Raw genomic sequence first — 24544 nt, 5'->3', positions numbered from 1 at the left:
TCAGCCTTTCCCTGTTCATAAATGTTTTCCTTCACATTACTACCTCCTTCATTTACCCTCTCATTTGTCTGTCTCCCCCTTCTTTTATTCCCCCTCCCCTTTTGACTTCCCTATAATGTAAGACAGGTTTCTAAATCCAAATATGGACCTCATTCACACTTTGTGCCAATTCCAGTGAGAGTAAGGTTCAGGAATTGCTTGTTACTCTCCCATATTATTCATACTATATTGATTTATGTGTCTTCTCATGTGAAATAATTCATTTCCACCTCCTTTCCTCTTTTCCCAGTATGTTTTCTTATCTTTCAATTTTGTTTTTATCTATCATTCCATTGTATTCATCTTACTCCTTGCACTCTCTCTATATACTCCTAATAGCAATAAAGTTCTTAAATATTATCAGTACTTTGAATATTCTAAGTATTTTAAATTTTTTAAGTATCTCAAGTCTCATAAATGTCTTATTAACTTCCCATGTAATAGTCAGTTTGGTCCCAAAAATTCCACTCTATACAGTATCTTAAGTACATCACCTAGGTAGATATCTTAAGTATCTTTAGTATCACTTTCCTACCTAGTAATGTAATCAGTCTGATAATCCCACTGATTCTTTTGAGTACCACAAGTACCTTAAATATCTCTTATAACAAAGACATCTTAAGTATCCTGGTTACTATTTTCCCTCATACGAATTTAATGAATATCGCCCAATTGAGTCCCTTGAGTTTTCTTTTTTGTTTACCAGCTATAGTCTTGTTATAAGAAATACCTGGAAGTCTTTTATTTCATTAAATATAAATTTCTTCTCTTGGAGTATTATGCTCAGTTTGGGTGGGTAGGTGTTAATTGATTGTGGTCCTAAATCGTTTGCCTTCCAGAATATTATATTCCATGTCTTCTAGTCCTTTAATGTAGAAACTGCTAGGTCCTGTGAATCTTGATTATGGTTCCATAATATTTGAAATGTTTTTTGTTGGTTTGTTTTTTTTCTGGCTGCTTAGGTTTTTCTCCTTGGCCTGGGAATTCTGGAAACTGGCTATAAGAGTCCTATGAGTTTTTAATTGGGATCTCTTTTAGGGAATGATTATTAGATTCTTTCAATTACTATTTTCTTTTCTTGTCTGAGGATATCAGGGTACTTCTATCATTTGTTGGTTATCTTACCTAGATCCATTTTTTCTAGGTCAATTGTGTTTCAAGTGAAAAATTTCAGGTTTTCTCTATTTTTTCATTCTTTTGAGTTTCTTTTATTGTTTCCTGATGTCTTAAGGAGTCAATAGCTTCCATTTGTACAATTCTAATTTTTAGGAAACCATTTTCTTCTTTTGAATTTGTACTTCCTTTTTTAGGTAGTTATTTTCTTGTTCAAGGTTTTGTACTTCTTTATTTAGGAAGCTGTTTTTTTTTTTTCAATGAATTTTGTTCTAAGCCACTGACTTTTTCTGTTAATTTTCTTTTCTACACTTTCTTCCAAATTTTACTCTTTCTTTAAACACAATTTCCATCTTAAAATCAATGTATTATGTATTGGTTCCAAGGAAGAAGAGCAGTAAGGGATAAGCAATGGCACTTAAGTGACTTGGCCAGGGTCACACAGCTAAGAAGCGTCTAAGGTCAAATTTGAATCTAGGGCCCTCTGTCTAAAGGCCTGACTCTCAATCCACTGAGCTTACTATTTGTTTTTTGATCCTCTTTTAGAGGTCTTTCAGGAGTTCATTTTGAGCCTGACATCATTTCATATTTTCTTTTGAGGTGTCTCACATTTTTCATTTTTGTACTGCTCTCTTCTGAGCTTATATTTTGGTCATCTCTGTTGACATAAGTTTTCTAGAGTGAGGCTTTTTATTGGTCTTTTACTCATTTGGGTTTTGTTCTTTTTTTCTTTTTTCACAACTTCTGCCTATGTGTTGAAGTTCAACTCTATTCCTTGGGTGGAAAACTATCTTGAGTTTCTATTGTGGTCATTTGATGCCTGGGATTGGCTAAGCTGCTTCTTGGGTCCCAAACTGAGTACTTTGCAGATGTTGTTTGAGTCAGATGCCATGGGTTCCACCCTCTCCTCTCATGGCTACCTTTTGTTAGGCTCAGTTCCTCCCAATGCTGTCCATGCTATGTTGTGCTGGGCTCTGCAGTGGCTAAATAGTGCTGAGCTACTATTTCATTGTCTTTGGAGTTAATTCATTATAGCATGAAACAAATGCTAAGACTCCAAGGTGATTAGGAGACTTTAAGCAATAAAGTTAAAAGCAACATATTATACAAATGTTTTGGTGTTGCCACAGCTTCAAATTCAATGAGCTCATAATTTTCCTTTGCCAACAATACAGAAATAAAGCATTTCAAGGTACTACAAACCTTTATGTAGGTTTTGTAAGGCTCTTTCTCATTCCAAATCTAAAAAAATAAAACAAAATTTAAAATAAGGTTGAAATATAAAAGTTCAAATGTAAAACAAGAGCCATAATAAATGGAACCCCTTTCCCATTTCGAATTATGTGACTGTCACTTTTTTTACTTTCAGTCCTTAGAGAATGCACATATTTGTGGTTTATCAGACATTAGGGTACCTTTAAAGAAAAAAAAAACTTTTATTTTAAAGTAATTAAACATACTGCACAATGTAATAGAAATCGGGGGGGGGGGGGGAATAAAAGAAAAATGTCAAAACAACAGATTAAGAAAATTAATCCTTTGCCTACATTCTTAAGGGCAACTAACATATTAGTAAGCAAATTATATTTCAACTTGTTAAATGAGCATCCATGAAATACATAACTAAGCCAAATAGACACATCAAATACTTAATGGCCATGGGAAGAATAATAGCAAGGAATATTAATGAAAGCCATTAGGATTAGGATTAGACAATCACAGAATTTCAGAAGCACCCTCACAAAGAAACATTTTCTCCTCTTTTACAGATTAGGGGAGCTAAGGCCCAGAGATGAATTTGCTTGCCCTAACTCTCATAGTTACTTAGTGACAAGACTGTGACTAGAAAACAGTTCTCCTGTTTCTCAGTCCCTGATGGATATACAGAAGAAGAGAGGAGACTGGATGACAGTTCCAAAGAAATAAAGGCCATTTACATTACCAAAACTAAAAATTAAACAGATGACAAGGAGGGCCAGTTACATGATAGACTATAGTAGCATATAAATATATAAAAGTTCACTAAAGATGCAGGGTAAAAAGATGAAAATGAAAGATAACTTCAAATATATTACTAACCCCAATATAATCAATGTCCAAATTATGATGTTTTTTAGCACCCAATATCCAAGACACAACATATAAAGCAGTCATTGTCATATTGGCATAGGGATCACTTCTACCTGAACCTAGCCAACCAGGAAATGACCAAGGCAATCCTAAGAAAGAGATAATCAAAGCATAAAAAGCTGAGTTAATAGAGCAAGTCAATCAACATTAAAGTAATGCTTAGTTTTTTACACACATACACACACACACACACACACATCTGATGAATTTCACAGATAGAATAGGTAGATAGAATGTTCTTTTAGAAAAATACTAAAAGTATTTTTTTAAATGGAAAACAAAATGTTTTTTGATATTCAATACCTTCTCAACTGTCAATTGCCTCTCCACTTTGACTAGAGGCTAGAGGGTGGAACATTAAACTCCTCCCAAAGTCATCCTTCATAGCAGGCTCAGAACTGTCCAAGTAGTCCCATTTTTCTTTAATTCCTCTATATAAGCTACTCTTTGAGCTTCCTTTTGTGTATTGTTTTCTCCATTAAATAGTAAATTCCTTGATGGCAGAGTGTCTGCTTAGTATATAGAAAGCACTTAATAAATGTTTACTGAATTTAGGAAATGTGCCTACTGCTTCAGGGGATAGAGAAGAATATTTTGTAAATTTGGTCAAATCTATCTGATTCTAAACCTCAAGTTAAATGTTAGTAATAAATTAGTATGAACTCATTAAGAGATCATTTATATATATTTATATATATTAAATATATATACACATATATGTGTGTATGTCTATGTGTACATGTACATGTATGTACACAGTACATAAACAAATATAAAGTATCTTATATTATTATATTTTATATATTATATATCATATCTACTTATATTGTATATTTATAGTATTATATAATATACTAACTATAATAGAGTTAATATATATTAATATAATACATTTAATACTTCATGTGTTATATATAATTGAATATTGTGGTATATATTTTATAGTATATAACATATTACTTTATGTAATAATGTATATATACTATTATTATATTATAAAGTATTGTGTATTTACTATATAGTGGTATATATTATTATATAATATATGCATATGTTATGATATAATATAGCACATGTATGTGCTATAATTATGTTACCATATATAATAAGAGAGTAATAATTTACTGATCTCTCATTGAGTTTATACCATTATATTATGCTATAGATTATATACATACAGATACATATTGGGGGCAGGGCAGCATACAAGTACACAACATAGAGTGCTAGATTTGGAATAAGGGGATTTGAGTCTGAATTCCAACTCAATCTCTTGTCCCCGTGTGACTTTAAATAAATGAATGAATTAACCTTTTAAATCATTAGTCTCCACATTTTTAAAATGAGAGGTTGTCCTAAATGCCTTCTAAGGTCCCCTCAATCAATAATCATGTATTTATGATGTGAAAACAGAAATAACAGAACTGATTTAGTAAGAATGCCAAATCTGAACATACAAAACATTTTTATAACATATATAAATATATAAACAGGTGATGCCCCTAAGTGTTATTCCAGTAACTGAGCTTCTCTAGTCACTCACCCTGAGACAATTCCCATTCTGATAATGTTACAATTGTTCACAATACTCTGAAGTTCTTTTCTACAACTACTCTGAGTTTAGAAAATGTACCCTTAAAAAAAAGTCATGTGACTTTATAATCATACCTTGTTCTAGAATATAAAATTGATATTAATGTTCAGCCTTTTAGATATTTGATTTAAGCAATTAGTCAAGTCATCTGAATCTCCAGTGAATGGGTTGTTACTAGAATTGATTCTAATAATTTAGTTTATTTCCCAAATCAAATTCATGTTCAAAGAATAAAGAGTAATGCCATTATAAAGTAATGAGAGCTTTACTCATCTGGATAGGCAATCTCTGAAGGAGAATCAAATATTAAATTTCCAACCAATAAGTTTAATATTGGGATTCCTCTTCTTAGCTTCCTTCATCAACCACCATTCATAGCCCCGGAAATAGTTCTCATCGCCTTTATAGTGCATATGGGAGGGCTCAGTGCCATCTAAACAGAACAGAGGGGAAAAAAGGCAAATAAATTTTTAGTTTACAGCTCAACTATGTTACTAAAAACACACTTCTAAGAAACAGTATTCCAGATTCAAATATGAATGACTGGTCAATATTTTGGCCAACATTTAATATGTTTTTATAATTAAATAACCTGCACACAGAAAGAAATATTTAGAGCTTGCTTAGAACCTCTAGTCCTTAGAAATTTTCAGGATTGTGTGAAGATGGCCAAGTAGAGTGTGAGGCTCCCTTGCTCTCCAAACTCCTCCACAAACCATCAGAAAAAACTCTACAAAATCAATGCTAAAAACTGCAAAACCAGATAAGAGTCAGGAGGGAAGCTGAGGAGTGAAATAAGTTAATATACTGAGGTATATGTGATCCCTCGGTATACTCGGTGAAGGCCCTACTCACTGGGACCAGTATAAGATGAGGCCTCCAAGACAGTGTTGATGAACAGATAAAAGGGATTTATTTATATTAAAAAAATTATTAGGATGGGAGGATTAAGGAACAGGGTTTCCCTAGCTCTAATAAATCTCACTAGCCTCCCCCTTCTAAATTTCCCTCACAGGAAGTGCTTCTTTTGCTTGAAGCTCCCTAAGTCAAGTCCTGTCCTGTCTCTGGCTGAGATTCCCCAAACCTTACTGTTAACACCTGAATCTAATTAATGCTCCAGATTGGTTTATAAGATAAAAGTTCTCCAAACATAATCAGGATTGAACTCTTGATGGGTGAGTTCAACCCAGCTGGGCCAGGCAGGAGTTTGGGCTCAGGCCCTCACCAACACCATCTTTGGATCAGATCAGGCCAGTTGTTACACAGATATTCTTTAGGGTTAATCTTCTGAATAAAGAAGGCACTTCTCAGCAGGTAGGAACACTTCACTGTAGCTTTTATCAACCCAGGAGCCAACAGAGATCAGATCTTATCTCCACTCAGCTCCAGAGACAGGAAGCAAAAACCCCCAGCAGCAGTTAGTGACTCCTCAAATCCTCCCTCTGAGTTCCAGAACCTGTTGTCATTAGTTCCTAGCATGCGGGCCAAGGCCCGCCTCAGCTTCTGTAAAACCAACTTCTCACTTATATATTTAAACCCATTTCTCTCTCTCTCTCATAACAGCAATCAAGGACAAACAGGGAGGAAGGTCTCTCTGACTTCTCTAGCCTCAGTCTCACCAAGCACAGCAAAAAACACCACAGAATCAACAAGTGCCAAGCCCTAGGGCAATGATGGGGAACCTTTTGGAGATGGCGGTGCTGCCCCACCTCCACCCCAATCCAGACCAAGTGCCACCCCATGTCCACCCATCCCAACCAACCCCCTGCCTCCCTTACTTACCCCAGATGGGGCAGGAATCAGGAAGCACTCTTATTGGGAGACTAGGCAGAGGTATAGGGAATGAGAGGGGCTTGTGGAAAAGAGGAGAATGGCCAAAATACTCTCCTCCCCTCCAGCTATTTGCCCAGCTGTGAGCTATGCTCCCCTGAAACCTAGCTCCTCTCCAACCCCACCACAGGAATCACCTTCACCACAGACTCAATAGGCTGTTATCTGCACTCATGGATAAGCAGAGCCCAAATCACTTCTTGCTAAAATTTGCTGGGGCAACTAGAAACTAGTTTGGCAGAAACTACACCAATATATAACACCCTTTACTAAAATAAGCTCAAAACAGATACATGATCTGAACATAAAAGGAGATACAAATAAATTGGAGGAACGAGGAACATATCTATCAGATGTAAACCTCAAAATTTCTTAGACTTATAAATGTTGGAAATTTCACCATTGGGAAATTTCATACTTGAAAAATTTCCTATTGATAGTGGGTCTTGACTATTGGAATGTGAACCCCATTGGCATGGGAGGTTCCTTCTCCTCCCTTCTTAAGATTACTTTAGGACAGAAACCTTTTGCTGAACAATGGAAAGGACTTTGACCTATGCTTAAGCATAGAACAGGAATTTCTTTGAGTCATGATTGATTTTAGAATTGATACAATGGAGATACTTGGAATCAATCTCCACCCTATTCAGTCCTAACAGGATTGAGTAAGGGCTGCAGCCTAGATCAAAATTTAATTATTCCAATCTCTACCCTACTCAGGTTAACAGGATTTAGAAAGGGCTGTAGCAAAGGATCAAAGATTTAATTATTTGAAAATATGACCTTCAACAGACATGTGCAAAGCCAGAGACCTCTGGGCAGTCCTGGGTTAAGCTAGAGCCTCCATTGGCACAGGGAAATTGATGGACAGGTGATTGGTAGATGTGAGGACTGAGGGGAGGGAACTTGGATGGTTTCCTTAAGGATAGGGGGGTCTGAAGACTAGAGGTGGTTGAGGAGTTGGTTTGAGTGGTTGGAGTGTGCTCTGAGAAGCTTGCGCTGAAGGAAGCTGAAGGTGGGGGCCTCTGAGACTGTTTCTTCATTTTTGGTCACGTGAGTAATAGGGACTGATCTCCTTTCATTGCCCCAGCTATCTAAGGGCTTGGGCCTTTTGGCCCAGCCTAAACAGAAGGGGTATTTAAGCCCTATTCCCTTCTCTCCCCTTTCTCTCTCCCTCTCTCTCTCTATCTCTAATTCCTTTCTTCCTCCTGTTTGTAATTAAAACTCCATAAAAGGTTGACGGCTGACTTGAGTTTTCATTAAGGAATTACATAGCTGAATTCCTTGGCGACCTTAAATTAATATATATCAGTCTTTTAAAAGTGATTTCCTTGTCACACAGATTTATGAGTAAATAAAAGATGGAAAGCAATGTGAGATGTAAAACAGATAATTTTGAGTGCATTGTTTAAAAAAGTTTGTACAAATAAAACAAATATTGCCAAGATTAGAAGGAAAGCAGAAAATTGGGGGATAGAGATCTGACATCTAAAAACTAAAGAGAAATTTGTCAAATTCATAAGAATAAAAGCCATCCTCCAATAGATAAATGGGCAAAAAATAGGAACAGACAAGTTTCAGATGAAGAAAGCAAAATCTTATAGAGTTATATGAAAAAATGCTCTAAATCAGTACTGATCAGAGAAGTACAAGGCCAAAATAATTCTGAGATATCATGTCACACCCTTCAGATTGGCTACAATGATAAAAGGGCAAAATGACAAATATTGGAGGGGATGTAGAAAAATGGAGACATTAGCACAATGTTGGTGGAACTGTGAAGTGATCTAACCATTCTGGAGAGCAATTTGAAATTATACTCCAAGAGTTATAAAACTGTTTGTTTCCAAAAAAAGATTGGGGGGGGGGGGGAAGAATCTATATGTTTCAAAATATTTCTAGAAGCTCTCTTTGAATTAGCAAATAACTGGGAATTGAGAGTATGGTCATGAACTGGGGAATGGCTAAACAAAGTGTAGTATATGATTGTGATGAAATACTACTATACCATAGGAAATGATGAGCAGGCTAATTTTTAAAAAAACTTAAAGAACTACATAGGATAATGAAGAGCAAAATGAGTAGAACCAAGAGAACATTATATACAGTTAAAGATTTATTAGTTAAAGAATAACTTGTGAATATCACTTCCAGAGAATGAACTGAAAAATGGAAACATGAAAGGCACAATGTATTGAGACCTATGTGTCTCCCCAATGAAGTCTTTTATGATGTGAGGAAGGGAGGGAGTGGCTGAGATACTTGCAAATAAATTACATTAATGAAAAGAAACTATACGTATATGTAATGAATTTTGTTATCCTTGCCTTCTCAATGTGGGAGATAGGAGAGGGTGGGAAGAAGAGTTTGGAACTGAAAAAAAACAAACTAAATTTAAAAAAATGAAAAATAAAATTTGACCTGTACTCTCCTACTTCCACATCTGTGCTCATGAAGTTTCCTATGCCTTTAATATCCTCTACCCTTTTCTGTGCCCACTGAATCCCAACACAGCCTTTTATAAAATTGATATTATATGATCCAAAACACTCCTAAAGGACTCATGGTAAAAAAAAAAATGACATTTGCTTCTACAGAAAAAACTGAGAGTCTGAATCCAGACCAAAGCAAATTTTTTTCACTTTAATTTTTTTTCAAGTTTTCTTCCACAAAAGAATTAATAAGAATTAATACGGGAAACTGTCTTACATTATTTCATATGTAAAATTTATATCACACTACTTATCATCTGAGCGGGAAGGTAGGGGAAGGGAAGGAGGGAAAGAATTGAAGACTCATAATACTTTTTAAAATGTAGGTCATTGTTTACATGTAATTGGAGAAAAAATTAAATTAAAATAGTGATTGTTGCAAAAAATACATCACTATTATAAAAATGAATAATTTTGAGGATTTTTATAAGCTGATAAAGAAAGAAATTAGTAGAACCAAAAGATAATTTATATAATAATAACAACAACACTAAAAAGACAAACAACTTTGAAAGCTTTAAGAGGTATGATCAAGGCAATAACCATTCAGATTATGGAGGACCAATGGCCAAACCATGGGGGCTACATATTGACTTAGAAAACCATGTTAACATTATCTATGTTCCACTGTATTTTTATTTTGTTAAATACTCTCCAATTACATTTTAATCTGGCCACTGAAGCACTAGAGAGTGTTGCAGACTGCACTGGCCCATAGGCCACATGTTAGACACTGTTAATGTTATTCATTACAGAAAGATTAAGGATTAAAGGAATAGAATGAACTATGGAGAGGGGCTGGGGAAGTGGATATATGTATGTGTCTGTATATGTGAGTATGTACATGTGGGAAGGGTATGACTGGGTATGTGTGTGAGTTCAGCCAAATTCAACACATATTTGTTAAACGGAATTTGTTGTCCTTTTTATGAGTATGGGGTGTGAATGTAAAGGGGAAATTTTTCTATTAGCTGTTTTCAAGAAATGGGGAATGTTCAGGTGTGAAATATGTACATATGTGTACTTTCATGAGGTCATTGTACTATTAGTTTTACTTAACTCTTTTATTTTGTTATGAGACCTCTCAAAAAGCGGAAGGAATCTGTAAATGTAAAGTAAAAATAATATCAATAAAACTTTTTAAAATTACATAAAAAATAACAATACCTAACATTTATATAGAACTGACTATGTATCAGGCACTGTGCTAAGTACTTTACAATTTTAATCTCATTTCATCTTCAAAACAACCCTGCTATTATTATCCCCATTTTACAAATGAGGAAACTGAGGCAAACTGAGACCAAGTGATTGCCCAGGGTTACCCAGCTAATGTTCCAACCCAAATGTCACTTCCCTCAATAAATTTTCCCTCATTTTCCAAATAGTTAGGGATCTCCTTCCTCAGGACTCATAATAGCCTCTGAATTTTCTTAATACACCCTGGATAACAACAATATGTAATCATGTTATCCCCTGATTGGACTATCAGATGTTTCAATGGGATATGGCACCTGTCCTCTCTAAATTTTGTCTTTCATCAATGACAATGTCAAATTCATTAGGCCCTTTATAAAGATCTACTGAACTATATTCAGACCTTCATGGAGCATGATATTATGGCCACGAAAAAAGGCAAAAATCACAAACTGATGGCATATAAGCATTATAGAGTAGGTACTACTCAATCATGGAATGTGGAAGCTCTAAAGTATTACTGCTAATCTTCTTAACTTCAGTTGGGGAAGGGTCCTAATTTCATTTTATTTTCATTTTCTTCCTGTGAATTTTGATTTTACTTAGTTGTTAATGCAATTTTCGGCCAGTGCTCTAGCATGGGCTTCAGTTCAAAGTTCCTGCTAGTCTTACAGGTTATAATTATTTATGGAAGACTAAGATAAGAAAGGAAAAAATATACCACAAGGTAGTAAGCACCTGGTGATTCAAACATGTTAACACCCAGCCTTCAAAGACTTTCTATCACACAGCTTTCCCATTTGCTCCCATTCTACAAATCTGCCTTTGTTAATGGAAAAGGAAGCAACAAATATTGGAATAGGGTTTTATATATAAAGTGTACCACTCATTTCCATTTGATATTTAATTTAATGACTATGTCTGGGACACCAGGGATTATTTGCTGCCATACTTCTTTTGTCTTTTGGCCACACAGCTAATATACAATATAAATTGCTTTCAGTTTAGAAATGACAACTATTAAATACTAAATGGTCATATTATGGTTGCTGTGGGAAGGAACTGTGTAACCTTTGAATTTCTTGGCATATGCAAAGAAATTCAAATTTTAACATAGTTAATGTTTTCTTTTCACTTTCCTCATTTTAAGAATTTAATTTTAAATCTCCATTATTCATAGCAGATGCCTTTCATCTACTTTGCCTCACCTACTGTGAGGAAATGGATTCCTACATCTTGACTGGGCTTATTACTCTAACTACCATTATCCTGGATGCCAAACTAAAGAAATTTTTAGTATCCCCATATCCAGTGATGGTGAACCTATGGCATGGGTGCCAAAGATGGCATGTAGAGCATTCTCTATGGGTAGACAGTCAAGCCCCAACCTCCAGAATTCATTCCTAAAAAGGCAGAGGGACTCAGGCAGGGCTGCTCCCCTCCACCTCTCCACTGGGACTGATAACATTTTTTCATATCCCCAGAAGCCCAATGGGAGCCCACAGGAGGTAAGATGGTGGCTCACAGGAGGCTAAACTGGAGACACAATGTAGGGATGTCTATGTTTCAAGCACTTTAAAGTTCAGCATATAGACCACTGTGAAAAAAGTCCATTTTCCCAAATTTCCCAAATTTCCTACCTGTTGTTTGTCCATCACCACCTATTCCCACTTTCAGAATATGCAAAGAAGCACCAAAGTTTGGCTAGGAAAAAGAATTAACAAGATTAATAATATCCTTAATTTTATCATGCATACTGTAAGGAAAGGTGCAAGAGGGAAAGATGGAATTTTGCAAGAAGAGCTTGAATGACAGCAAGGTGAGTTGGAAAGCAAAGCATCCTAGGAGAGGAGGAGAGACCTGAAAAAGATCCATATGGACTTTTTGCTCTGAGAGGTTGCTCTGAGAGGAGGGCTTGCTCTGAAGGAGGCTGGAGGTGGAGGCCCCTGAGACTGTTCCTCCATTTTGGTCACGTGAGTGATAGGGAATGATCTCTTTTCTTTGCCTCAGCTATCTAAGGGCTTGGGCCTTTTGGCCCAGCCTAAACAGAGGGGGTATTTAAGCCCTATTCCCTTCTCTCCCCTTTCTCTCTCTCTCTCTCTCTCTCTCTCTCTCTCTCTCTCTCTCTCTCTCTCTCTCTCTCTCTCTCTCTCTCTCTCTCTCTCTCTCTCTCCTACCTTTCTTCCTCCTGTTTGTAATTAAACTCCATAAAAGGTTGACTGCTGACTTGAGTTTTCATTATGGAATTACATAGCTGAATTCCTTGGCGACCTTAAATTAATATATATCAGTCTTTTAAGTGATTTCCTTGTCACACAAGCAACCCAGGATACAATATCAACAAACAGGAAATCTACTTCCAAACAGTGCTTCCTCTGTGGAAAACTAGGGCACATTGTGAGATTTTGTAACTTGAAGACTCAAATAGACCAGAAAAATACAAAAACATCTTATGGCAACAACAACCAGTACAAGTACACTAGAGATAATAGTGCAAGCAATAATAACTCCCAATATTGCAACCACATCTGTTCACAACACCAGCAAGCCCTGGATCTCAATACTATGCAGACCCTGATCCAGCAAGGGGCCAGACCTAAATTTTCACAAGTAGTCTCAGGGACTAGCAAGAATGTCACTTTATGAAGCCAGGAAAGTGCATCAACATCAAAAGAAATAAGGAAAAGGTGCATGGATAGTTACAGGGTAAAGAAACCAGATGGACAATATTTAGTTGAAGAGATAAGCTTCAGGGATAGTAGATTAAAGGGCAAAACCTTTGAGCAAATTGCAGAAGAGGAATTGCAAAGAGATATAGTAGAAATAAAGAACAAGATCTTTGGAACACAAGAGAAACAGAATAGGGTACAAGAAAACAATAAAGATAGCATAAATTACATTATAACACACATGGAGAAATTACTGACATGCAACAACAAATAGGTAGCAGTTACAAGTGAAAACCTGCAGAAGTCCTCAATATAGAGTAAAGATGATCTAAAATAAGAACAAAGTAATAACATAGGTTTTCCACAAACTTTAAAGTGCAGAAGGCGAAAGAAAACCATGAGAACAAAACACTTTCCAACACCCAAACATGCAGACCTCCAAAACAATTGGTGCTAGGAAATGTTACTGCAGAGAGTAATTCAATTGACACAGGAAGAACATCAAAACTCAATTCTGCAGTCAAAAAATTCTATCCTAAAGCATCTACAGGGATACTAGCAAGCAACAACATGACACCACAAAGCCAGGCTTGTAGCACTACAATGCAACCCGGAATTGAAATAATACCTGAATGTTTAGCACAGAATAACATGGGAAACCTTAAAGACCAACATGAAAAAACAGGAGAAAGGAATGAATGGGAATTGGGAAACATAGACATAAACAGACAAAACAGCTGCATCTTTATCCAAGAACCACAAGTTCCTATACATCCTGAAACTATGTCAGACTGGAATGGAATGTATAGTCCATAATGCATTCCCAACACACCTCACATTGAAGAGAACTCAAAGATACAAGTTTCTCAAGAAGATACACTCTGTGTAGCTACACATACATAATCAGCAAATACCCCTGCAACAAAAACTGAACAAAGCATACAGAAGGAAGAAGGAAAATCAATGCCTGTACATGAACTAACATCTAGCATAGCAATAGGCACAGAGAATCCTGCACAGTTAATAATCTCAAATCACACTCAATCAAACTGTGGCAACATGGAGATACTAAAAGAGGGAAACAAATAAGACATGGAGACAACAAAGTATCTCAGAGAAAAATTAGCAAATGCATCAGGAAACACACTTGCAAGCAGAAACCAATTTTCTGAACAAGGTTTCAGAACAAGGAGAGACCAATTTGAACAGAGAATGGGACTTAGGGAAAATAGAGACACTAGCTCTGATGGTGCCTGTGCTTCAAAGTAACAATAGAAGTACTTTAAGAAAAATTACTACCTAGGTTTTATAGGTAAAACAAACAAGACAAAAATTAAAGCAATAACCATTTTTATCACAGACAGTTCCAAGTGGCTAAAAAAAGCCTCACTTTTAAAATTCAAGGTCTCCAAACAGTTCTTAACATAACCATAAAATGTCTCTTTTAATAAATATTACCTTAAATAAATAATCCAATATTTCAGAACGATGAGGCTCTGGGTAATTTACTAGAAGTCGGGAGGCTGCCTAAAAAAGAGATTTCAAAGAAAAAACTATTATTAAAAAAATTTTTAAACAATTATAGCCACCTAATCAGATACCCAACTTGCCCATAATAGAAAAAGACCATGGATTTGGTTTAATGATACATTCATTGCATTAGAATCTGGAGGAGCCAAGAGGAGGAGGCATGGAGAGAGACATATACTATATACATATACTATCAGCTGATCTAGGCTTTTTTTTAAAAAGCCATATAAACATTTAATTTATTTATTTATCACTGAGGAAGCTGGTGTTCTAACAGATGGAAGTTTCTGAGAGATTGTTGGTATGATACTATTTTCTTAAGTCATTTTAGGAAATTATAAGCATTATTAGAGGGAAAACATCAGGATGAGCCATTATAGTTTCAACTACAAAAGAAAAAAGCAATGTGCCTGGTGAGGGAAGGGAATTTCCTGCCCCGTTATGTCAATTCATCAATCAGTGACCTGGGGGTCATTCACCATTGAGATGTGCAGGTATAGACAAACCCTCAGAGAAAGGAAGATGAAACCAAGGAGATGGGAAAACTGATCCCACTGGGCAGTGCCAGGCAAATTAAGGAATTATGGTTGGTTCCTGAGATGTGATGTAGACCTAATGGGTGGTGAAAACTGTTCATTAGACAAGAACAAGGGACTGCTGGCTCTGGTCTTCTAGCTGGAACTTGGAACCTGAAGTAACCCCTGTCAGTAGTCAGCTTCAATCCATCAAACAGCAAATAGGGTAGTCAGCTAATCAACTCTTTACCTTTTTTCTATATTTCCCTCTCTTTACTATCACTACTTTGATGTAATAAAACTACTAAACCTACTAGCAGCTTCATAATTTAATCTTAACTATTGTACTGGAAAGGTTCACCTACATCAGTGAAAATCATCAGCACTGAGATAAACTCAACCATAAACTGACCATACAATGTCAACAATGCCTTGTGCTATTTGTCAGCAAAAAGCATTTTAGGGTCTGTATTTGTGAATTAATGAGCTCTGTAAAGTGCCTCAAGAAAGGTCTCTTTCTCATTTGTAAAATGTATAATTAAAGCACCCTGCTTACTTTAAAGCAGTTGTGAAAACAAAATGAGATAATATGAAAACTCTCCAAGAAAGTATAAAGATTACACTAATAAAAGGCAATGTTATTAGCAAGGGCAAAAAAATTATTTTTTAAACTATTGAAAAGCAATATTACATCTGATAGTTCCATTTTGAATTGTGTCTTCTAGTTTTAATTTTTAATACTTGAGTTTTAGAAAAACTATGTTTGTGAAATATTCATCATTTCTGCTTTAGAATTTAAGACTATCAGAGTAAAGATCTAAATATTACCTTTAAAATGTAGTTATGTTTTGCGTGATAATACATGTATAACCCAGATTGAACTGGTTGCCACCTCCAGGAAAGGAGAGGAAAGTAGGGAGGGAGACAATTTTGGTCATATAACTTCGGAAAACTTATGTGGAAATTTATTAAACTTAAAATATAAATAGGTGACATGTACAGAAGCTAGGTCATCGACCATATGTTGCCCAATGCCTATACAAATGGCCTTCTTATAATGATCAAAAGTCAGAAATGTGGTGAGGTAAAAAAGGGTAGGGGAGAATTAGGTTACAAAAATCGCAAAGGTCAAAGAAAAACAGTTGAGTAAGAGTACATCCTAAGTCCCAAGTTTTTATGATCTTTAAGTCAGGGTCAAGATTTCATGGACATGCTACCAGATACTCATCCAGTGGGCTAACATTTCACTACTAAAAATTTCACTGACTCAGTGACCCACTGTTCCCAGCTCTGCTTGCAGTTTTGAGGGAAGTTCTATTGAGTCTACAGCTTTTTGCATTACATAGTCATGTCAAATACCTGTCCCTAAATAGAAATTGTTCTGTACTATTTACTTATTTCATTACAAAAGTTACCAATCTAAGCTGTCCCATCCTGAAAGCCATTTGCTGACCTCCAGTGATCAATTTAGTCAATGTGTAGATCAACTGGAACACACTTATAATAAATTCCTTTTATTTCTCTCTGTTTGGAATTTTGCCTCATTAATAAAAAAAAAAAACAAAAACCCAGACACAGACTTTTCCTTTTAATTGTCTCAGTTCATCCAAGTAATATTTGATATTCTGAAACTTCACTAATTAGTGGTCCTCAAGCCTTTGAAAAGCTCTAATAAGCACAAACCTATTACCTCCAACGCATTTTTTTCTTTTACATATCCTTACTTTGTTCTTTTATTTTTATTTTTTTAATTTATGAAATCCTTGTATATTCACAAAGAGTTCACTGGATAACCCTTTCTTCTTTCTTTGTCAGATCTAGTCTATTTAGAATTACACTCATTGAGAGCTTAATACCTTCTAGGATGACTCCTCTTTTGAGAATTTATGACCAAAGATCCTATTTTTTTTTAACTTTTTTGAAGTTAACACTCATAAAGAGGGTGTATGTTTCCGACACTAACTAGTTTTCCTCTCCTCTTGTCATAAATTCTAAAATGGAGCAGTACTTTCTCCAGAGAGTTCCCTTCAGCAACCTTTTGTCAACATAGAATCTAGAAACCCCAAAACTTGTGGCCTGGAAAGAGTTACTGATTCCCAGTACTTAGCTTAACAGTGAAAGCCTCAGGTTTGACTTTGTTAGGAGAGTTCCTTCCTGAGGGAAGTCCTACTTCACTGGTCTCAGGCTATCAATTGACCCCAAGGTAGTTTGGGTGGGAATAGCTAATCCAGATGTTAAGAATCTCTTTTATCCCAAGGGTTTCTCCCCTTAGGCCAAAGTCCTTTACCAAGGTAACCTAGCCCTGGGCTGGGTCTTTCCCTTTTGTGTCCACTGTAAAACATCAGCCCCTCACAGTTATTCCTGTCTGGGACTCCTCATTTTCCTTTGTTACAATTGTAAAGTCAATCAACCATCCCTCTCATCCTTAGTCTTCATGTTTCCCAAGAAAGGTATTTTAAACTTGTCCACTTTAAGGGCTCCTTGTAATTATCCAATCTAGCCTGGTTGGCTTTCCCAGAAGCCTGTCCAGAGCAACCAGAGTTCAATACTCAGACTCTGGTAGGCATGTAGCACGCAGCTCTGTGTAGAGGTCTACTATCACACTGAACCCCTTTCCCTAGATTAAAGCGTGATTTTTCTGACTATTTAATAATTCTGTATTTCTCTAAGTCAACCCTTTCAAGCCAACCAACACCCCTTCTAGTTGATAAGATTCAATTCTAGAATAAAAATCCCCTCAATTGGTTCCCCTACCAGTTAAATGAAGCTTATCTCAGTAAGGTGGGTCAAAAAAGTATTAGTTGCTCTATTTGGAAAGAGAATACTAGCAGGTCCTGGAGAGTTGAAGTCTTCAATCACTCAAACATTATGTCTGTGCAGGCCTATAATTTGTTTAACCAAAGATCTTTCTGTCCAGCTACTTTATACCATCAATGATAATAATTTTTTTCTTCTGTAATGTCTACTCTAAATATTCTTTACCAACTCTTCTCCACTCTAGTTCCCAATTTCCTCACATAAGTATATCTTCTTAAAATACAATGCTACTCACACACATGACTAGTAGTCAAAGAATAGAAATAAAAATTCTCAAAAAGAATCAAAAACTATTAACAATCACATGAAAAAAAAATGCTACAAATCACTAGTAACAAAGAGACATGCAAATTGAAACAACTCTGAGGTTACACTCAAGCCCAGAAAATTCAAAAGATGATCCCAAAAAAGGAAATAGGCATTGTTGGAGTGGTTTTGAGAAGACGAAACACTAATACCTGATTGGTGGGGTCATAAATTAGTACAAACATTTTAAAAAGCAATTAGCAATTATGCAAATAAAATAGCCAGGAACTTTGACAAGGAGGTTCTACAGTAGTAAACATCCCCCATGGAGGTGATTGATTGGTTAAAAAAAAAAGGCTCCATAAACACCAAAACTTTCTTAACATGTAATGTAGAAGAAAATAATGTATTATTCTCAAGATCTATTATAAGAATAATAGTAGTAAATTACCCCAGTGGTTCTGGGAGCCATCAGGCCACGATGTCTTGACAAAGTCACTCCTGGTAGCTAATACAGAGTGGCCTTTGGCAAGACGGAATTGCCTGCTCAGTCCCCCTTGCATAACCCCTCTCATTAACATCCCTTACCTATGGAATTGACATGATTACTATTCCCCCCCTAGTCTCAGAAGGAATAATACAAGAGCAAAATACCTGTACTATATTTCCTCAAAACATTACCAAAAGATCAGACCCTCAAACCCCATCCCAAAACACTACCATGGGTTAACTTTTACTTAGGTACCTAATTCCCTATGAAACCATAGCTACAAGCCAAGCCCAGAACTTTCCCACTCACAGAAACTTATTCTCATGAATCCAGCATACAAATCAATCATAAAGGCCCATACAAAACATACAGGTACACCAAGCTTCATCATGCCTCAGTGACTTGATTCTTCTTAAGCAAATCCCTAGTAAACGCTGAAAAATGATCAGTCTAATATTAAATCTGAATTGTGTTCTCAGTACCTCTCAACCTCAATGATATGATTGTTGAATTGTCTTTAAGAACTTCTGAATGATTATTTCTTTTTATTAAAAGTAACAAGTAAATTTCCTTGATTGTTTGTAAGCTCAAAACTCACAGGGTAGTGAGAAAATTAAGCCACCTGTGATGAAATAATTTATCTTGTATGAAACCTTTATTCTGTCAAGAATCTGTAATCACAATACAAGAATATAGAATGTTAAGTGATTTGTTAAAAGTTAATGTATCACTTTTCCAATTATCTCTATTTAGACATATGTGTTAGGTAATGTAGAACTATGTGCCAAGAAAATGGGTATAAAAATAAACATCAAGCCTGGGGATGGTGGAGCAGCTATCAGATGCAAAGCATGCCCATGGCTGTAAAATATATGGCAGTCTTCCATGTGTTATTTTCTTGACTGATCCTTTGCCACCTGTGAGTGAGTGAGGCTGGACCTTGCCCAGCACAGTGGAACTTAGTAAAGTTGGTTCCCCACTCCCCTATCCTTCTCTCTTTAAGACAGGATTACCCACACCATCCTACTCCCTGCAAGGCAAAAGTATTCCACCCCTGGTGAAAATGAAAGACCTCTTAATGCCCTTTGGTAAACCTTACTCCATACATTCAAAAGGAAAATCTGTCTCTAACCATTGTAAAAATTTTATAATCCCTTCAAGGAGATTTGATTGTATCAGGATTGTCCCATAAACAACAGATTTTTCTGTAAACCTTTGGGCATTTGTCTTAGGTCTGGAGGCATTGCCCCACAGTTCTCAATAAATCTTCCCAGGGGATTGGGGGGGGGGGGGAGGGAAGCATTTGTCTTAGGTCAATGACTTAAGGCAATGTCCCACATTTCTCTCAATCTCTGTCTCTCTCTGCCAATAAAACAATGCATTTTAAGTGATGGTTCTCCCCAGGCTTATTTTGAAAAATGGATAGAGAGGGTACATCTTGTTACCTCAAGATCCCCTTAATATTCAGCTTCAAAACAAAGAAACAAAAAGAAGCCCATAAGCCAAAGAAAGACTGACAAATAACAGTATATGAATGTAATGCAATATTGTGCTATAACAAAAAAACATATATTTTTAAACAGAAATGGAAACTTAAATGAGCTAAGGCAGAAGGAAGTTGAGAAAATAAAACAATACAAACAATGACTACAAAGATGTAAATGGAACTAACAACCATAAAACAAAGGAAAGTGAATTTGCAAAAACTGCAAAACTCAAAGATCCAAAGAAGACAGATAAGAAGTCAAGCCTTTCTAGAGGAAGGAAATGTATGAGTAGGTGTGCTACTCAGGCCCAGATTTAGTTAAGGAACTTAATAGAACTCATCCTGAACTCTCCTAGAGATCTTTGAATGACACAATACCCAGTGCCCTGAAAAAGCAGAGGTAAAACCAAAGAAGACAAAAAAAAGACACAAAATAACTCACAGATTTCCACCATAAATGGGCAAAGTCTAGTCCAACACAAAGTTCAAGGTCAAGTAGAAGGGCTAGAAGAAATGAGCAAATAAAAAAAAAAAGAATCTCACCAAAAAGAATATGATGACAGAAATAGTCCAAACATGAACCCAGAAGAAGAAAATGATTGCAAGACATCTATAAGCAAAGTCTCAAAGAAAAAGCTTGTGAATAAGTTCAACTAGAATTCCAGATAGAAATAAAGGAAGATTTTTTTAAAGTTAAAATGATATCATAATGAAATTTAAATGCTAGTAGGTTTGGAAAAGAAGTAAGACTGGTGGAGGAAAGAAATGAAAAAGAGAGTCATCAATGTGTCAACATGGAATCTAGAAACTCCAAATTTATGGACTAGTAAGATCTGATGAACCCCAAGTTTCAGGACTAGATTGTAAGTTGGAGACCCCCATAGTTTGTACTTGTTCCCTGTTCCTGTGAGAATCCACTCTGAAGAGAATCTCCTACTAGCAGTTTCAGACTGAATAATGGACTGTATTGTATCAGAGACCCTTACCCAAGAAGGCCCACACCTGGGCAGGGACCACCCTTTTAGTATCCATTGTAAGCAGCCCCTTCTCTTACGCCCTAGCCTCTACCTATGATTCTTTTCCCAAATTTGATTGTATTGTCAGTTTAATTTGAACACTCATTTTCTTGTAACCATTGTAATGTCAATCAATCACCCTTCCCTGCCCCTGGATCCCCCAAATGGTATATAGGTTCCCCAAATTCTTTTGTTCCTTGGAGTCATCATCTAGCATGGCAGCACTCCCAGGGATAATGTCCCCAGAGTTCAGGGTATAAACCCTGTAAAAGTTGTGGCACCAGACTCTTAGTAAAGGACCAAATATTGGACTTATCCCTGGTTTTTCTGACTACTTTGGTAGTTCTGTGTTATTTCCAAGTTAAGAAAAGGAAGAAATTAAAAGAGAATATCTTTTTAAAAAAGATATTTTCTTGAAAATTACCCATCCAGAAATTAATAACTCCATGAGACCAGAAATATTAAAACATCAAGACTAAAAAAAAGCAGAAAAATATAAGATATCTCATATCAAAAAAAAAGAATAAACCAGAAAAAAAAACCTAAGAAGAGATGATTTAAGAATCTCTAGGCTATGTCAAAACCATAAAGAGTATAATTATATGAAAAATCACACAACCAGATCTCTTAGAACCAGAGAGCAAAGTAAAAATATAAAGATCACACTAAGGGGTAGCCAGGGTAGCACAGCTAATAGAGCATCAGGAGGATATTTGGATATGGAGGAGTGGGTAGAGTCAGGAGGATATAGGTTCAAATTTTGCCTGGGATACTTCCTAGCTGTGGGGCCCTAGACAGGTCACTTAATCCAGATTCCCTAGCCCTTTACATTCTTCTATCTTATAAATTATATGAAGACAGAAGGTAAGGGTTAAAAAAAAAAAAGAAAATTTTTGTCCAATTTACACCAATAAAACTGTCAATATAAATGAAATGAATGTTTATAAAAATATCAAATTTTCAGATTCACAGAACAAGGAACAAGAGGACTTAAACCACTCATCCATAAATGAATTCATAAAGAAAAAAGTCACAAGACCAATTAGATTTACAAGCAAATTACAGAAAACTTGTAAAACAAAATTTATTCCATTATTACATGAGGTATGTGAAAATAAGTAGGAAAAGGAAAGGTAAGGTTCTTCCATATTCCTTTAGTTTTACAAATATCACCTTACTACTTGAGAGTCAAAACAGAGAAATAAAACCATAGACTAGTAACCCTAACAAGCATTGGGGCAGAAATTTTAAATTAATGACAAAAACTACTAGGAACACCTGAGAGTAATCTAGAAGAAATTCGGTATATTCTTAATATCTCACATTGTGTAGCAAAATAAACTCCAAATAAGTACATGAAATTGATATGAAGGGTGACATTATAAACAATTTAAAATGCACAGAAGTTTTATCATAATATCTTATCATAATAGTAATAGCTAACACATATATAGCATCTACAGAAAATATAAATATATAAGCATAATATAAATGTCTTAATACAGGCAAAAAGAAGTACACTACTTTAAGGAGCTTCCATTCCAATGGGGAAAGACAATATATCCACAAAAAAAAAAATGAAAAGGAGTAGAAGATGGTACTCAATATAGGGCATGGTAGCAAACAAAAAAATGATGTGGACTCTTCCTCAAAATGGAGATGTTGGGAGGAAGTCACCAATGGGAAAAAGGGAATCAAAGGAAAAGACAAGAAAGGAAAAGCATGGTGTAAAAAAGTCCAGTGAATCATGGCTGTACTGAGCCCTTCTTTAAAATGAAGTTTCTGATGAATATGCCTATGCATATTTATTATAAGAGTTTTGTTTAAATTTTTCAATGAATGAAAATCCTCTCTTTGTAGTTATCACATCAGCATTCCTCAGCACACCATTTGTGTTTTTCCCATTGGGGAATTGGAAGTTCTGGAAGGCAGAGTGTATTTTTGCTTGCTTATTTTTGCTTGTATATTCCAATTCTTCAGAAAATGTTATATATGTTAACTATTATCATTATTATTCTAGACCTGACAGGTAATTTCTGTGCTTACCAATAGTTTTTGTCATGTATTGGATTTTTGCCCCAATTATGGGGTGTTTTGCCCAGTATTGAGGGCAGTGGCCTTTGTATCTCCTGCCTTTGTATCCCCCCAAAGTGTCCCTTAGCACACGGGAGCTAATGAATACTTGTTGACTGGCGGAAGCTCAAATTTATACCAGTTTTATTTTACAAGCGAGAAACCACATGGTCAAGGAAGGTTCCAAAGTCAAAATAGCCGAGCACTTCTGGGAGACTGGTGGGATTGGGACCCGAATACTCGAAACTGCAGAGACAGCTCCATCTAAGGCCGCCTCTTAGGAGAACGACCTGCACCTTAATAGAGAAGGGAGGGGAGGGGAGGAGAGGAAAAAGGAGGAAGGGAGGCACAATTGTGAATTACCACCCCCTTCTCGCCCCGCGACTCAACTCCCAACCCCTGTCCGCTCCCTCCACAGCTCCCGGGCGAGCTCCGCTGCTTCTACGCAGGTTCTGGCGCTTACCCCGCCGCCGCTCATCCCGCCAATCCCATCGAACAACCGACCGAGCTCGGGAGCATCGTCCAAGATATACGAAGCGGTTTTGTGGGGGCGAGTTGGAGCGGGCTCGATAGGCTGGCCAGACCGGCCAGGAGTAAGGTTAAAACGGCTAGCAGGAAGGGCAAAATATCTACGTAAGAACGACCCATTGGCACTCGGTGGCAGAAGAACAAGCAGCCACAGCAGCAACCACCCCTCCGCCTGTAGGCAGTTAGCCCAAATCTTGCAAGGAAACATCTCTCAAATGTCTAAAACTAGAAATGACAGCTTGCCGCTTGCAGCTTACTTTTATCTTTTTGTGGCTCACGTGACTCCGCCTTCCGAACCACCTGATCAGAAGAAAGGTGGTAGAGGGAAACGAAGCTTTCTAGGGTGTCGCCATATTTGAAGATGGCAATAGGCCAGTGACAAAGCTTGGATTCCAATACTGGATAGAGGGAGAAGATACAGAGCCCTAAACAGCCAGTAGGCTCTAAGGGTAGAAAGCTAGATACAGCTAAGACTCTTCATCAGTTTTACAAGAATGAGGATACAAATCATGACTGGGAGAGATTGTCTGCTGAAGCCCTTTTTTAAACCTTGTTTTGGTTTTTCTTTTACTTGTTTGTTTTGCCTTTCTTTGCTTCCTTCCTGCTTTGTACAGAACCTGACAGAGAATACTTGATTAATAAATTTCAATTGACTGACTTGACACTTCCAAAAATGTTTTTAGAACATTTATTATGTGCCTACTATATACCAGTGGTAGCTAGGTGATACAATAGATGGAGTGCTGAATCTGGAGTCAGGAAAACATGAATTCAAATCT

The 24544-nt window shown here is 36.4% G+C and overlaps 1 protein-coding gene across 1 annotated transcript in view; it reads right to left on the bottom strand.

Moving 5' to 3' along the window:
* LOC100019541 (galactocerebrosidase-like) overlaps positions 1–24130 on the bottom strand; it is a 101069-nt gene extending 76939 nt beyond the window's left edge. The window contains exons 1-6 of the mRNA XM_007472678.3: positions 23701–24130; positions 14523–14591; positions 12036–12099; positions 5196–5309; positions 3232–3371; positions 2356–2394 (exon numbers count right to left, since the gene is read on the bottom strand). Coding sequence (XP_007472740.1) covers positions 2356–2394; positions 3232–3371; positions 5196–5309; positions 12036–12099; positions 14523–14591; positions 23701–23973 — 699 coding nt within the window. The 5' untranslated portion in view covers positions 23974–24130. The remainder of the gene's footprint in view (positions 1–2355; positions 2395–3231; positions 3372–5195; positions 5310–12035; positions 12100–14522; positions 14592–23700) is intronic.
* Between the last annotated feature and the right edge of the window lie 414 nt (positions 24131–24544).

Source organism: Monodelphis domestica, chromosome 1 (genome assembly GCF_027887165.1).
Source record: "Monodelphis domestica isolate mMonDom1 chromosome 1, mMonDom1.pri, whole genome shotgun sequence".
In the NCBI taxonomy this organism is placed as follows: Eukaryota; Metazoa; Chordata; class Mammalia; order Didelphimorphia; family Didelphidae; genus Monodelphis; species Monodelphis domestica.
Note: the sequence above shows the minus strand (reverse complement) of the source record. Positions and strands in the feature narration are given on the sequence as shown.